Source organism: Bubalus bubalis, chromosome 6 (assembly GCF_019923935.1).
Source record: "Bubalus bubalis isolate 160015118507 breed Murrah chromosome 6, NDDB_SH_1, whole genome shotgun sequence".
Lineage (NCBI taxonomy): Eukaryota > Metazoa > Chordata > Mammalia > Artiodactyla > Bovidae > Bubalus > Bubalus bubalis.
The window spans coordinates 91147404-91161380 of NC_059162.1; the positions used below are offsets into that span (position 1 = coordinate 91147404).

General features: G+C 53.3%; 1 protein-coding gene and 1 long non-coding RNA gene across 4 annotated transcripts in view; one reads left to right on the top strand and one right to left on the bottom strand.

The window, feature by feature from the left end:
* LEXM (lymphocyte expansion molecule) overlaps nt 1-13977 on the bottom strand; it is a 31577-nt gene extending 17600 nt beyond the window's left edge. Inside the window, exons 1-8 of the mRNA XM_025288655.3 lie at nt 13848-13977; nt 11523-11610; nt 10905-11069; nt 10592-10714; nt 4830-4967; nt 4549-4692; nt 2703-2864; nt 1573-1680 (exon numbers count right to left, since the gene is read on the bottom strand). Coding sequence (XP_025144440.3) covers nt 1573-1680; nt 2703-2864; nt 4549-4692; nt 4830-4967; nt 10592-10714; nt 10905-11069; nt 11523-11610; nt 13848-13897 — 978 coding nt within the window. The 5' untranslated portion in view covers nt 13898-13977. The remainder of the gene's footprint in view (nt 1-1572; nt 1681-2702; nt 2865-4548; nt 4693-4829; nt 4968-10591; nt 10715-10904; nt 11070-11522; nt 11611-13847) is intronic.
* On the top strand, nt 1488-5274 carry LOC123334117. 3 transcript variants are annotated; one of them, XR_006551902.2, is made up of 4 exons: nt 1488-1627; nt 2478-2580; nt 2811-2914; nt 5096-5274. It is a non-coding gene; the product is annotated as an uncharacterized LOC123334117 (long non-coding RNA). The 3 variants fall into 3 exon arrangements; XR_006551903.2 differs by lacking the exon at nt 5096-5274 and adding an exon at nt 4118-4538; XR_006551901.2 differs by lacking the exon at nt 5096-5274 and having other exon boundaries at nt 2811-3331.

Below are 13977 nucleotides of genomic sequence, written 5' to 3' on the forward strand. Positions count from 1 at the left end.
CTGGCTCGACTTCACAAGAACAGAATAGGGCAGAGGGTACTGGCACACGGGGGCCGAGATATCACTGGGAGATGAAAAGGTGGAGCGGAAGGGGTAGAGTTGGGGTCTGGGGATGCGAGATGGGGCAGGGAGAGCTTAGTGGCAAGATGTTCCCAGGGAAACCTAGAGAAATACACAGCTTAAAAATACACAGCTGCAGAGAGTGGAGGGGCAGGGTGGGGCGCCAGCCAAGGGGGAGCAGCAACTATGTCAGTTTCAGGAAGCTGTTCTGGGCCAGAGAAGCCCTGGGTTGTTGTTTTTTTTTTCCAAAACCAAGGCTTTTCCTTGTCCTAAACTGTAATAATGCATCTGATTTTGGTTTCCTCGAGAGCTATATTTCTGTCTGTCACCTGTGTACTGGCCCCTGTGTTTTCCACTCTGGCCCACTCCTCACTCCCACTCCCCCAGTCTTTTTGGAGTTTGTGACCCTAATTTGAAAGAGACAGTGTTCTCTTGAGAGCACGTGAGGTTGTTAAATTCCCGCTAGACATTTTTCTAACATGGCTCTAAGGTCCTTGTTGCCATTTGTGATAAGTGATAGGTAATTTATTGGAAACATGTGCATACATTTATATTCAGAGGAAATTATAGTTTGCACTATTAAAAGATCTTGACTGATTAAAAAAAAAAATACCCAGCTGTTTGGAAACAGGCAAAACTAACCTGTGCTAATGGAAGTCAGGACAGGAACCACCTGATGGGGACAGAGGTTGAGGGGGTGGCCCTGGGGGGCTGAAAAAGTTCTTCAACCCTCTGGGGGACCATTGCACAATGAGTCCATTTTGTGACATGTCGTGGAGCTACTCATTTAGGACTCGTGCTCATTTCTTTATGGTTATCAGACCGCAGGAAAAGGCGGGCTTGGAAAGTGAAGGGCAGGAATGAGAAACAGAATACTCAATGCCATCTAGCAAATGCAGAAGGCAGGCACACGAGCTCAAGACTGTGGCTGTCTTACAGGAACACCAACAAGCTGACGATGACATCTTACACGCGGGGCGGCTGCCACTGGTGGGGAGGGGAGAAGGGTCAGAAGGGCCCTTGCTTAACCGGAGACGAGAAATGGGCCAACTCCCTCAGGTATCCCTGAGGCCCCAAGACAAACACAAAGAGAATGGAGGGAGCATTCCCCTGGAAAATAAGAGTGTGATGGTTCTGGGTGATGTCCATTAGCACAGTGGTTCTCCAGCTGGTCCCTGGAACAAGCACTATCAGCATGGCCTGAGAACTCATTAGAAATGCATGTTCCTAGGCCCTGCTCCAGGCTTACTGAATCAGAAGCTCTGGTTTGCAGCCCAGCCATCTGTATTTTAGGAAGCCCTCCAGGTGATGCTAATGCCCACCCAAGTTTGAAAAACCACTGCCTTAGAGCAATGAGACAGCGGGGGAAGGTGTTAGTCACCCACCTGGTGGGAAAAGCAGGTGGGATCCACTCCCTCGGAGCATCAGTTTCCAGGGCTGCCTGGAGAGGGTTCCCTGCCCCTCACTGTGTGCCCCCCACAAAGACCTACTCGCCCAGTTTCCCGTGATCACCTGGTAGGCCTTCGCGCCTATCCGTTTGGAGGACAGCAGGAAGGGAGGCTGGCTGGTGCGTTTGCACTCCTTCTCTGGAGGAAGCCACATACCAGGACCAGATGTAGCCTAGGAGAGAGGAATGAAGGCCGGAAGCTTGAGAGGGCAGGCGCTGGTCAGCCTGGGGCCAGGGCAGGTGACCCACCTACCTGGCAGCCCTGGGCCTGGAGCCAAGAATACTGGGAGGCACCCAGCTACCCCCAAGGGTAGCTCTCTAGGGGTGAAGGGGCCCTGCGGTGCCCTCATGACCCCTGCTACCCGCTCTGTCCCTGCCCATCAGCCTGACACCTCTTTCCAGGTTCCCGGGGTGGGGGCCCTCCAGGTCTGGCAGGGTCCAGAGAGGTGTTCCAGAACCCACCCTGGGGAGCGGAAGCCACTCAGACTTTGGAGCTAGTTGAGCTGGGCTCCACTCCCAGCTCCTTTTCCCCTTTGCTGGGAGCCTGGGCAAATCCCTTCTGATCCCTGGGCCTCAGTTTTCCTTCATGAAATGTAAAAGACAATCCCTTCCTCAAGGAGGCTGAAAGGTGCCTGGCCCAGAGCAGGTATTCAGGAAGTGTTAGTACCCTTGCTCATTCCTCTCCACCCCCTCACCTTCCCAAGCCCTCAGCGATCTATGGGGCGCAGACCATGCTTGGGAGTCGACTAAAGTCCAGAAGCTACTCAGATCACTGGCTGCTGAGCCCTCAGAGAGGAGCCCACCACTCCTCTGAACGGAACAGATGTGTGCTTCTTACACTCAGCCCACCTCCAGATTTCCCCTCATCCTCTCTGCAGGGGAGAGAGGGGCAGAAATGCCCGCTGAGCACTTCCCGGCTGCCAGGCTCCTTGCTAGAGGCTCTAGTACTAACCTCATTGAATTCTCACAGCCACCTGGTCACTCTCACGGACAAGTGTGTAAACCAAAGCTCAGAGAGTGAGAGAGACTGACCCATTGAGACCAGTGAGTACCAGACCAGGATTGGGAACTAGGTGAGTCTGGTACCCAAACCTGGGCTTTCCCCTGAAATACCCACCTCCATCCCGCCCTGCCTCTGCATAGGGAGTCCCCTTCCAAGAAAAGAGGGAAGGAAGGCCACAGAGGGGACACTGACTAGTTTTCGGGGGCACTGGCTAAGGGTGGTCCAGTAGATTCTTTCTGTAGGGGTTTGCGGGTTGCGAGGAACTTTTGAAAAAACTCCACGCCTCTTATTGTGTTGCAGGTTAAGTTCCTCCACGAAGCTCTGGAAATTCATCAGTTCCCTGGGTCTTTTTTTCTGAGAAACAGAGGGGGATAAAAGAGATATGTTATGGCAAGAAAAGCAAGGTCTGTGTTTCCAGAGCCTCCGCACAGAGACAAGCAGGGGGTCCAGCCGGTGGCGGGGCAGGCGGGTGGGGGTCTCTAACAGCCCCTCCTATGTGCCACACCCTGCAGCCCAGCTTGCCTTCATCTACTTCTTCTTCCACTTGTTTCGTGGACATTTACTGACATTTATTCTAAGCAGGAGCGATAGTCCAAATACACACAAACCAGTGTGATGGGGGAACACTCAGGATTCTTAGGGCAATGAAACTGCTCTGTATGACACTATAATGGTGGATACATGTTCTTATACATTTTTCCAAACCCATAGAGCACACAACACCAAGAGTGAACCCTAACATAAGCTATGGACTTCGGGTGATAATGTGTCCATGTAGATTCATTGTCTGTTACAAATATTCCCCTCTGGTGTGGATTACTGATAGTAGGGGGCTGTGCATGTAGGGGGTGCAGAGGACGTATAAGAACCTGTACTTTCTGCTCAGTTTTGTTGTGAACCTAAAACTGCTCTTGAAAATGCCTATTTTTTCGATAACACAGAATCTTATCCTGTGGACTGGGCATTGGCTGTAGGGCCTGAGGAGGGTCCAAGGACCCTGCTATGCTGTGCAGGACACCTTATCAGCTGGTCATCAGGAGCACTGGGAGGCCACAGGGAGAAGCCAGGTTGCAGGGCGGGGCCAAAACTATTTCAGCATTTCACCACCACCCACCACCCCTCATGTCCTAGCGCTCCTGATGCCTTGATCGTAGGCTCCACCTCCTGCTAACACTCTGCCTAGTTTTCACTTGTGATTGTGTTTCTTTTTGCATTAAAATGTAAGTACCACAGGGGGAGGTTCCCCTGCAGCTAGACAATTACCTGGACCAAGGTACACATGAGTTACATGCGTAACGGGAGTTAGATAAAGTGAAAGTGTTAGTTGCTTAGTCGTGTTCAACTCTTTGTGACTGTAACCCGCCAGGCTCCTCTGTCCATTGAATTCTCCAGGCAAGAATACTGGAGGGGGTTGCCATTCCCTTCTCTAGAGGATCTTCCCAACCCAGGGATAGAAGCCGTGTCTTCTGCAGTGTAGGCAGATTCTTCCAGTTGCTATGAAAGCAAAGCCCGGGATGCTAGGGAATCACATAACAGGATTTGGTGGGTGCAGGAAATGGCTGCACCAAGCTAAAATTCTACCTCAGTTTCTCCTCTTGGCCCTCCAGTTCTCTGCCACTAACCCAGACAGCTTAGCTGGGTCTGCGGTAGCCGGAAGTGTTTGCAAAACAGCAGGACACCCAGGCTGCACCATCCAGGTCTCAGCAGGCCTGGTGGCCTGTGTCCCTCCAGGCACTGTGACCACTTGCACCTCCTCTGCAGTTCACGCTGGTGCAGACAAGGGACTGGTGGTGAAGCCAGACAGCGTCCTGGGGTCCAAATCCCGGCTCTGCCTCTTCCAGCTGCGTGGCTAGCCTCAATCTCCCCATCTAGCACAAAGAGCCTTATCCCTCCCTTGCTGGGAGTGGGGAGTGAGCAGGATATGGGGAGGGCCCCCTGTTCCCCCACCTCCCCTTCGCAGAGCCTGGCACACAAGGTGCTGTGGATGAGCGAGGCTGGTCTTCCTGCCGGGGAAGGCACAGCCCGTCTGGGCACACACCTGCACAGAGTAATGTCCGTAAGGCTGGGGCTTGCTTCGGTCACCAGAGAAAATGTCGTAGGGGCCACGGGTGCCCGTGATTTTTGCCAGGCACGCTTCGATGCCACTTTTAAAGGTGTAAGTGCCCGGTGCCAGACCACTCCCCTGGAACAGAACACAGAAGACAATCCCTACAGGTACATCACCCTCTTGGGGCCTCAGGTTCTCCATCTGCCCTGGGACTCCTCCCACCCAGGGCTGCACAGGAAGCTGGGTGAGGCCTGGCCAGGTGAGGGGGATACCTGATGAGCCAAGGGGGGCGGCTTGTTGGCCATTCTGCACATGAGGCCCTCGGAGTGAGACCGGTTCCAGGCACTCTCCTCCAGCTTCGTGAATGGGTTGCCCTTCTCCCCATAATTTCCAGGCCCTGGATAGTAGTTCTGGGGGTGGGGGAGGGATACAAAGGCCATTAGTCCCACTCCTTGTGCTACTGTGTGCACCTGAGGGAGAGATGCCCCCCAGAGGGGAACGGGATTGTCAGAGACCCTGCATGTTAACTGCCCTCCAGAAACACACAGCGCTGCGGGCCTGCGAGCCTCTGCCACCGCTCAGGACTTCAGTTCAGAAATTCAGATTCTCGAGACTTCCCTGGTGGCACAGTGGATGAGAATTCACCGGCCAGTGCAGGGGACATGGGTTCCATCCCTGGTCCCGGAAGATCCCACATGCTGTGGAGCAACTAAGCCTGTGCACCACAAGTACTGAGTGCTTGGTCTGCAACTACCGAAGCCCGTGCACCCGGAGCCTGTGCTCCACAGCAAGAGAAGCCGCTGCAGTGAGAGGCCTGAATACCACAACCAGAGAGAGCCTGCACACAGCAAAGACTCAGCACAGCCACAAAAAATAAGCAATAAAAAAGCTCAGATTCTTCCCTGCGGCCCCACTCGTCTGTCCAACTTATCCCTCACAGCTCCCTTCCTAGGTCTGACACTTCAGCTAAAGTGAGGTTCTTGCTGGTCCCCAAACATACGCATTCTGCCAAACCCCCTGCCTTTGCTTGCTTGTGCCGTTACTGCCACCCTTCCTGTCTTCTTGACCTTGGAAGATTCTAGTCCTGCAAAGCCAGCTCAAATGTCGTCTCTCCTGAGAATGAAGCTATCCTTCCCCGATCCCCAGACAGCCACCTGCTTTGGTGATCTCAGAAATCCCATCCATTATACACACCCCGGTGTCGTAGCCCTGCGTTTACACGAATGGGTTTTCCACTGTTCTGTGAACAGTACTGTGACCTGGAGGTATCTGGAGTCCCAGGTTCGAATCCTGGCCCCGCTGCTTCCTAGCTGAGTGATCTTGGGCATGCCACTTAAAGATCCTCCTTAGCCTCATGGTCCATATTGTAAGCACAGGGACAGTGGTACTTTCTTCTAGGGTAATGAAAATGAAAGGACATAATGTCTTTAGAGCCTCCTGCACATTCTCAGCCCATAGCACGTGCCAACATCTGGTAGTCAGAGTCGGGTGGCTATCTTGACAGAGGGGGTTGGGGGAGTGGGAAGTGGTGGAGAAAGAGGTAAGAGAGGTTGAGAACTGGTCATGGCTGGAATGACCATCTGGGTCGGTATGACCCTGGCTACAACGCCAGGGTCAGAGGTATGGCCTGTCTAGGTGTAATGAGGAGAGCCACCCTGCAGGGTAGGTGGGTAGAAGGGTGGGTGGGTGGGTGGGTGGGAGACGGCCATCTTTGGGTAAAGATCTAGCAGGATGTTTGCTGCTGCGTTGCGTCTTTCAGCCACACGGAGTCGCTGCTGCTCCACAAATGACGGCTCACCCTGCCTCCCTCCAGCCCCTGGAACCTCCTGGAAAGCAGCCCAGAACTAGGCCAGGCAGAGAGAACAGGGAGCTTTGCTGGGAGAGTCAGGCCACAGACGGCATCAGATTTGTTCACCCTCAGAGGAGCAAGACTGCTCTTTGCCTTCTTCCAGGGCCCAGGGTTTCCAGGTGTGTTCAGGAGAAAAGCCCCAAAGTAGGAAGGTGGGTCCTGGCATCAAGTATTAGGTGCTTTACAAGCCTTAACATCTTGGCCCTAGAGGCAACCTGACGAGATCAAATCAGTGCCACTGCAATCAACAGATGGGGGAACTGAGTCTCAGAGAGGGAAACCTGGTGTCCAAGGTCCCCCCTCTGGAAAGGGGAGCGTGTGCGTGCTAAGTCGCTGCAGTCGTGTCTGACCTCTGTACGACGCCATGGACTGTAGCCCGCCAGACTACCAGTCCCTGGGTGCAGACAAGAAGGGACTAGTGGTGAAGCCAGACAGTGTCCTAGGGTTCAAACCCCGGCTCTGCCCCTTCCAGCTGCATGGCTAGCCTCAGTCTCCCCATCTAGCACAAAGAGCCTTATCCTGCCCTTGCTGGGAGTGGGGAGTGCTGTTACTGCCACTCTTCCTGTCTAAGGCAAGAATACTGGGGTGCGCTGCCATTTCTTTCTCCAGGGGATCTTCCCGACCCAGGCATCAAGCCCAGGCCTCTTACATCTCCAGCGCTGGCAGGTGAGTTCTTTACTGCTAGCACCAGTGCAAGGGTTTTACCTTCTAAATCCATGTGTGATCTTTCTGATCCTCTACTGTTTCGCAGACAGTGAGCATCATGACCTCTGGGGAGAACTTAGACGTGAGGGTCATAACAAAGGAGCAAGAGCAGCTGCTCAGGGAGCTCAGAGGCCAAGAAGAGCCCAGGGCTGGCACTCTTTGAACAAAGCGCCACCTCTCCCTTCGACCCTTCAGGATCAGAGGTGCAGTAACACATGTGGGCTGGTGTAAACGCCCCTGATTTTAGCTAGAATGTTGTTTCAGGCCTTTGGGGACCCAAGCAGGAGTGATTAATTCTGGGGGGAGAGGTGTGTGGGAATGGAGAAATTGTCACTTGTAATTTTTTTCAGCTGGACCTTGAAGAAAGAGAAGGATCCCAGAAGATGAGGGGGGAGGCACAGGTCCTCCAGATAGAGGGGGCAGGAAGAGCGCCTTCGAGACAATGGGAGAGGTACGCTAGAAGAGAGTGGGATGGCCCTGAAAGCCAAGCAGGGTGTCCAGACTTGATTCTGGGGTATGTGGGGTGCTTAAGAAGGTGCATGGCAAAAATAAATAATAAAAAAGAAGTATGATGCTGTCTCAAGGGAGGAGAAAAAAAAAAGAAGAGGGTGGTGGGAGGGTGGGGCTTGGGAAAGAGGAGCCGAGGAGAGAAACTGATGAAGGGATTCCAAAGCTGGGAATCCCGGTGTCCCCACAGCCCAGGGAAGGCAGAGTGTACTAGGAGGGCGATGGAGGTAGATCCCAGGCCAGCAGAGAAGGCGTTGACTTTGCAGGGTGTGGTTCATCAGCCCCATCCTCTCTGGGGAAGGATTCACAGGCCCTCAAGCAGGCACCCAGAGCTTTGACCTTGGCACTGAGGAGGCCCCCATGGGGAAGTCAGCAGCCTGCACAGGTGGCATCTGTAGGCCTGTCCCCCCAGCAGTGGGGTTACGACTGCAGGGACCAGAGGCCAGAGGAGGCCAGTCCAGGACTCACAGCAAGATGACAGTGAGAAAAGCAGGCCTTGGATGTGAGCTCCCCCTGCTCGGTGCCCCCTCCTTGAAACTCACTGTCTGGCCCTGAGCCCAGGAGGGCAGCTCAGAGAAATCCCACAGGGCCTAGTGAGTTACCACAGCAGCAGATATGGGGACCAGAGGGGAGGAGAGACAGCCGGAAGGGAGGGACAGGCCATGGGACCTTCACCTGCTCAGCCAGCCCTCCCAGAAGCCCCAGTGTTGAGGACCAGGAGGAAACAGCCAGCATCTGATCCATTCCCCCAAATCCTCTGCCTTCAACAGGGCTGGGCTCTGACATCAGACCTTGTCCTCCACATATCGTCAAGGGACAACGCAAGTGAATCGAGTGCAGTGGTTATGCGTGGAGACCTCGAATTCAATCCTGCCTCTGCCACTGAGTAGCTCTGTGACCGAGGGCAGTCACTTAACCTCTCTGTGCTCATTTTCTGTCTGTAAAGTGGAGATGATAGTGCCCGCTTCATAGGTTGTTGTGAGGACTACATTAATTAGTATACTCAGGTGCTAGAACCGTGCCTGGCACGTGTCGAGTGCTGTGTTAAGTGTCAGCTATTATTGCTTTAGATTTGAAGGTAATGACTCATTTTTCAATGCCTCCAGACAGCCCCTCTCCCTACAGGGCAGTTACAGCTTCTGCATCTGAGGACGCATGTGTACATCCCCTGAACGGGGCAACAAATAACCTCTAGGCTCCATAGGAGTTTTCATGGTGAAAAGGTGTGGAGGAAAGGCCCTGCCTTTGTGGTTGGACATCCCCGCTCCTTGCCTGCTTGGTCCACTGGGGCAAGACGTTTATCTTCTCTGAGCCTCCAAGGACTGGTCTGGAGTGGTTATAAAAAAAAATCAAGAGTGTTTCAGAGAATGGGTACTTAGCAGGCAGGTGTGCCCTTAGTCCACAAAGACCTACCTCGTGCCTACTATGTGCCAGGTGCTGCCAGGACCAGGGAATTCTGCAACGAATCAACCGGGCAGATGTGTCCACCCTTGGGGGCTGCTGTGCTCTGGGAGAAAGACACACTGAACACAGCCACAATCGGGGCTCCTGGGACAGGGTGGCATCTCACAGGATCAGGTCAGACCTCGGAGCTGAGAGCTGAGGGGGGTGGAGGGAGCCCTTAGGTGAAGGGGCTGCCAGAGGAGGAACAGCATTTCTGGTAGGGGAAGAGCAGGAGCAAAGCCCCCGTGTTGAGAGCTCACGGCACACTGAGGAGGGAGGAGGATGGGGTGTCCAGCACAGCATGGGGGCCGGGGAGGGGGGCAGTGCTGGCAGTGTGGGTGTGACCCCATCTTTGCCCTTGCTGCCTTATAGAGGCAGTGCCCACTCAGTGTCCTCCCCCCATGAGATGACCATCCCTACCCACACGACACCATGCAGCCCTCCTGCCACCCCCACCTCTCACCACCATCACCTCCTATCTGAATGCCTCCAACCACCCCCTCAACATCAAACCCTTCTCCACTGTCCTCCAACAGCACCTGGAATCAAATCTGAGGCCTCCACCTTGTCAAAGGTCCTCATGTCTGGGTCCTCACCCCTCTGCTCTCGCCTCCTCCACCCTGACTCACAGATTCCATGAGTCTCCATTGCTCACCTACAGATTTGGCTCAAATGCCACCTCCTTCCAGAGGTCTTCCCTGCTGCTGCTGCTGCTAAGTCACTTCAGTCGTGTCTGACTCTGTGTGACCCCATAGACGGCAGCTCACCAGGCTCCCCTGTGCCTGGGATTCTCCAAGCAAGAACGCTGGAGTGGGTTGCCATTTCCTTCTCCATTGCATGAAAGTGAAAAGTGAAAGTGAAGTCGCTCAGTCGTGTCCGACTCTTCACAGCCCCATGGACTGCAGCCTTCCAGGCTCCTCCGTCCATGGGATTTTCCAGGCAAGAGTACTGGAGTGGGGTGCCAGGTACCATTTATAGGGTAGTCAGGTCTTCCCTAACTACCCTATAAATGGCACCTCCATCACTCGTAACTCTCCCAGTCTCATTTCCCTCATGGCTCAGATTATATGTGATTTGCTTCTTTGTACTGTTGTTACCACCACTAGGACCAGAGCTCCATGAGGGCAGGGACCTTGTCATTGTCACTGCTGGAACCCCAGGGCCTAGAACAGTATGTGGCACTAGAGGGCGCTCCATCATCATTTGCTGGATAGATGGCTATAGAGATGGATGAGTTTGCTGCGTGCCTACTGTGTGTGCCTGGCTTTGTGTTGGTGACTTAAAGATGAACCAGACCCTTTCTTGCCATCAGAGAGCTCCTGGTCTGGTGGGGGAGACAATAGGACCCTACGACAGCCAGTGGGCTCAAAGAGGTGGCGCTGGAAGCAGAGGGGCTGTGGGGTCTCAGAGGAGAGCCTAGCCAAGCCTGGCGAGGAGACCATAGGTGAAAGGGTGCTTCCAGCCCCAGCCAGGTGCATGCTCCAGAGGAGAGAGTGGGAGGGCTCCCACTCCACATATGAGAACACCTACCCCAATGAGTCCTCGGAAGCGAATCTCCCCAGAGCTGAGCAGCCCACGAGTGCTGCCTGGTTTTGACTGCAGCTCTTCCAGGAAGTCTTTGAAGTTGTAGGAGCCAGGCCCCAGCTTTTCCTTCTGCCCCAGGAGAACAGAGAAGAGGTAAGAACTTTACACCCGTGTCTATGTGGGCAGGAGCCCAGGGGATGGTGTGTTCCTTAAAGGAGGAGCTCTACCTGGGCATGGAAGGACACTGCAGGCCACCCTAGGGCTGCACGGGAGGACCCGGTGCCCGGGACGGGGCGGGATGGGGCCCCAGGGGCCTCACCTGCTGCCTCTTCTCTTTCATGATGGCCTGGTACTGGAAGTGGGGCAGCTGGGTCAGCCGGGTGGCTTCCTGGGCCTTGGCCCAGCCTGTGCCCACCTCTTTCTTCAGTTTCTTGTTGCTGAAGCAGGTCTCCTTAAAGCCATAGGTCCCAGGTCCTATGTGGGACTGAGCCAGAATGGAGTCAGAGCGGGGCCAGGCGCACCCGCCAGTCCATCCGCAGAGCAAGTCCTTGCCATGCTGTCACCCTGACCTGAGAATGGACAGGCAATGCCTGTGGGGCCCCTCCTGCAGCCCCCAGCCTGGCACTCAAGGTGTGACCCTGACATCCTCTGTCGCTAGCCCCCTTGCTCTTCAGAGACGGCCCATGGCCAGTCTGTGCAAGAGCTGCCAGTGGAACCCACTGTCTCTGTGGTTCCGACCCACACTCTTTTCACTACAGTCTTGTGTTTATCAAACACCTTGAGAGCCCAGCTCTGAGCCAAGCCCTGAGCTGTGGGCTGAGGCACCGAGGGGTGTGAGACATGCCCCTTTCACAGCTGAGCTCATCTGCCATGGTGGGGGACTCAGAGGGACAGTGCCCAGACCATGTGGGAGAGTCAGCAAGCTGGGCAAACTTACCACGTCCACAGAGTAAACCCTGGAGTACGGAGCTTCCGTGAAGGTGCTTAGCTTCTTCTGGTTGGGATAAACAGCAGAGACATCAAACCTGGGAGGACAGACACCCAGTGAAAGGCGCCCAGCCCTGATGAGGGAAGACTAGGGGGCAAGGGAGTTGGTGTCCCAGGGGAGGTGACTTTGGAGCTGGCCCATGAAAGATGAGATGAACAGGGCTGCTACCTCCTCGCAGGCTTTGTATTTCTGTTCCCTCTCCCTAGACTCCACCCTAGTCTGCTCACCTACCCCCTGCTGAGGACCTTCACTCAAAAGTCACCTTCTCAGTGCAACCCCACCCCCGCTCCAGCACCTACCAGCTCGTCCTCCCCACTGTCTGTTTTTCCATAGCCCTTATCACTATCTAGTACTTTATATATTTTTCTTTTTGCTTATTATCCACTCCAGCTACCTCTCCCATAAGAAGGCAAGCTCATGAGCAAGGGTTTTGCTCTTTTGTTGTTTCATTCCCAGATGCTAGAACTGACCCTGGCACATAGTAGGTGACATTTATATAGAGATATAGATATAAACATTGATATAGATGGGGCTTCCCAATAGCTGCAGTAGTAAAGAATCCACCTGCTAACGCAGGAGATGCATGTTCCATCCCTGGGTCAGGAAGATCCACTGGAAAAGAAAATGGCAACCCACTCCAGCATTCTTTCCTGGGAAATCCCCTGGACAGAGAAGCCTTGGCAGGCTACTGTTCATGAGGTCACAAAGAACTGGACACCACTGAGCCACTAAGCACAGCACAGCGCATATATATATATGGTATACCCAAGATATATATATATATGGTATACCCAAGATATATATATATATATGGTATACCCAAGAGATATATATATGGTATACCCAAGATATATATATATACATGGTATACCCAAGATATATATATATATACACACACACACACACACACCAAGATGCTCCTGAGAAATCTGTATGCAGGTCAAGAAGCAACAGTTAGAACTCAACATGGAACAACAGACTGGTTCCAAATAGGGAAAGGAGTACATCAAGGCTGTATACTGTCACCCTGCTTATTTAACTTATATGCAGAGTACATCATGAGAAACACTGGGCTGGAAGAAGCACAAGCTGGAATCAAGACTGCCAGGAGAAATATCAATAACCTCAGATATGCAGATGACACCACCCTTATGGCAGAAAGTGAAGAAGAACTAAAGAGCCTCTTGATGAAAGTGAAAGAGGAGAGTGAAAAAGTTGGCTTAAAACTCAACATTCAGAAAACTAAGATTATGGCATCCGGTCCCATCACTTCATGGCAAATAGATGGGGAAACAGTGGAAACAGTGGCTGACTTTATTTATTTATTTTTTGGTGCTCCAAAATCACTGCAGATGGTGATTGCAGCCATGAAATTAAAATACGCTTGCTCCTTGGAAGAAAAGTTATGACCAACCTAGACAGCATATTAATAAGCAGAGATATTACTTTGCCAACAGAGGTCCATGTAGTCAAAGCTATGGTTTTTCCAGTGGTCATGTATGGATGTGAGCGTTGGACTATAAAAAAAGCTGAGCACCAAAGAATTGATGCTTTTGAACTGGGGTGTTGGAGAAGACTCTTGAGAGTCCCTTGGACTGCAAGAAGATCCAACCAGTCCATCCTAAAGGAAATCAGTCCTGAATATTCATTGGAAGGACTGATGCTGAAGCTGAAACTCCAATACTTTGGCCACCTGATGTGAAGAACTGACTCATTGGAAAAAACCCTGATGCTGGGGAAGACTGAAGGCAGGAGGAGAAGAAGACAACAGAGGATGAGATGGTTGGATGGCATCAGTGACTCCATGGACATGAGTTTGAGTAAGCTCCAGGAGTTGTTGATGGACAGGGAAGCCTGGTGTGCTGCAGTCCATGGGGTCGCAAAGAGTCGGACATGACTGAGCCACCGAACTGAACTGAACTGATACCCAACATACATATCATACATATGAATGAAGAAAGACACCTGGGCTGAAATTCTACGCAGGATTTTTGGGCTGAGTGACCTACTATGGGCCAGGCCACTTGGTCTCTTTGAGCAGCACATAGTAGGTCCTTCGGAAATGATTTTAAACAACTTAATAGGATAATTAAAGGACTCTGGGCAGGGAAACGCCGAGCCTGGAGGCGGATATAAAGTCCCGCCCGGCCACCCCTGACTGCCAGCCCTCCCCCCTTTTCGCTCCCTGTCCCCAGGCTCCAGCCCTCTTTCATAGGCCCTCCAGTCACAGGCCCTCTTTCCCGCTCCCCCCACCCGCCTCCGACCCCACCCCACCTGTGGCTCTGCACCCCGAAGGGCGCGCCGGTGAACCACTTGGTGGCCATGATGCTAGCCTGCCCCCTCGCGGCGAAGTCCTCGCAGGACTCGGGCCGTGGGACTCCTCCGCGGCGCCAGCCTCTCGAGC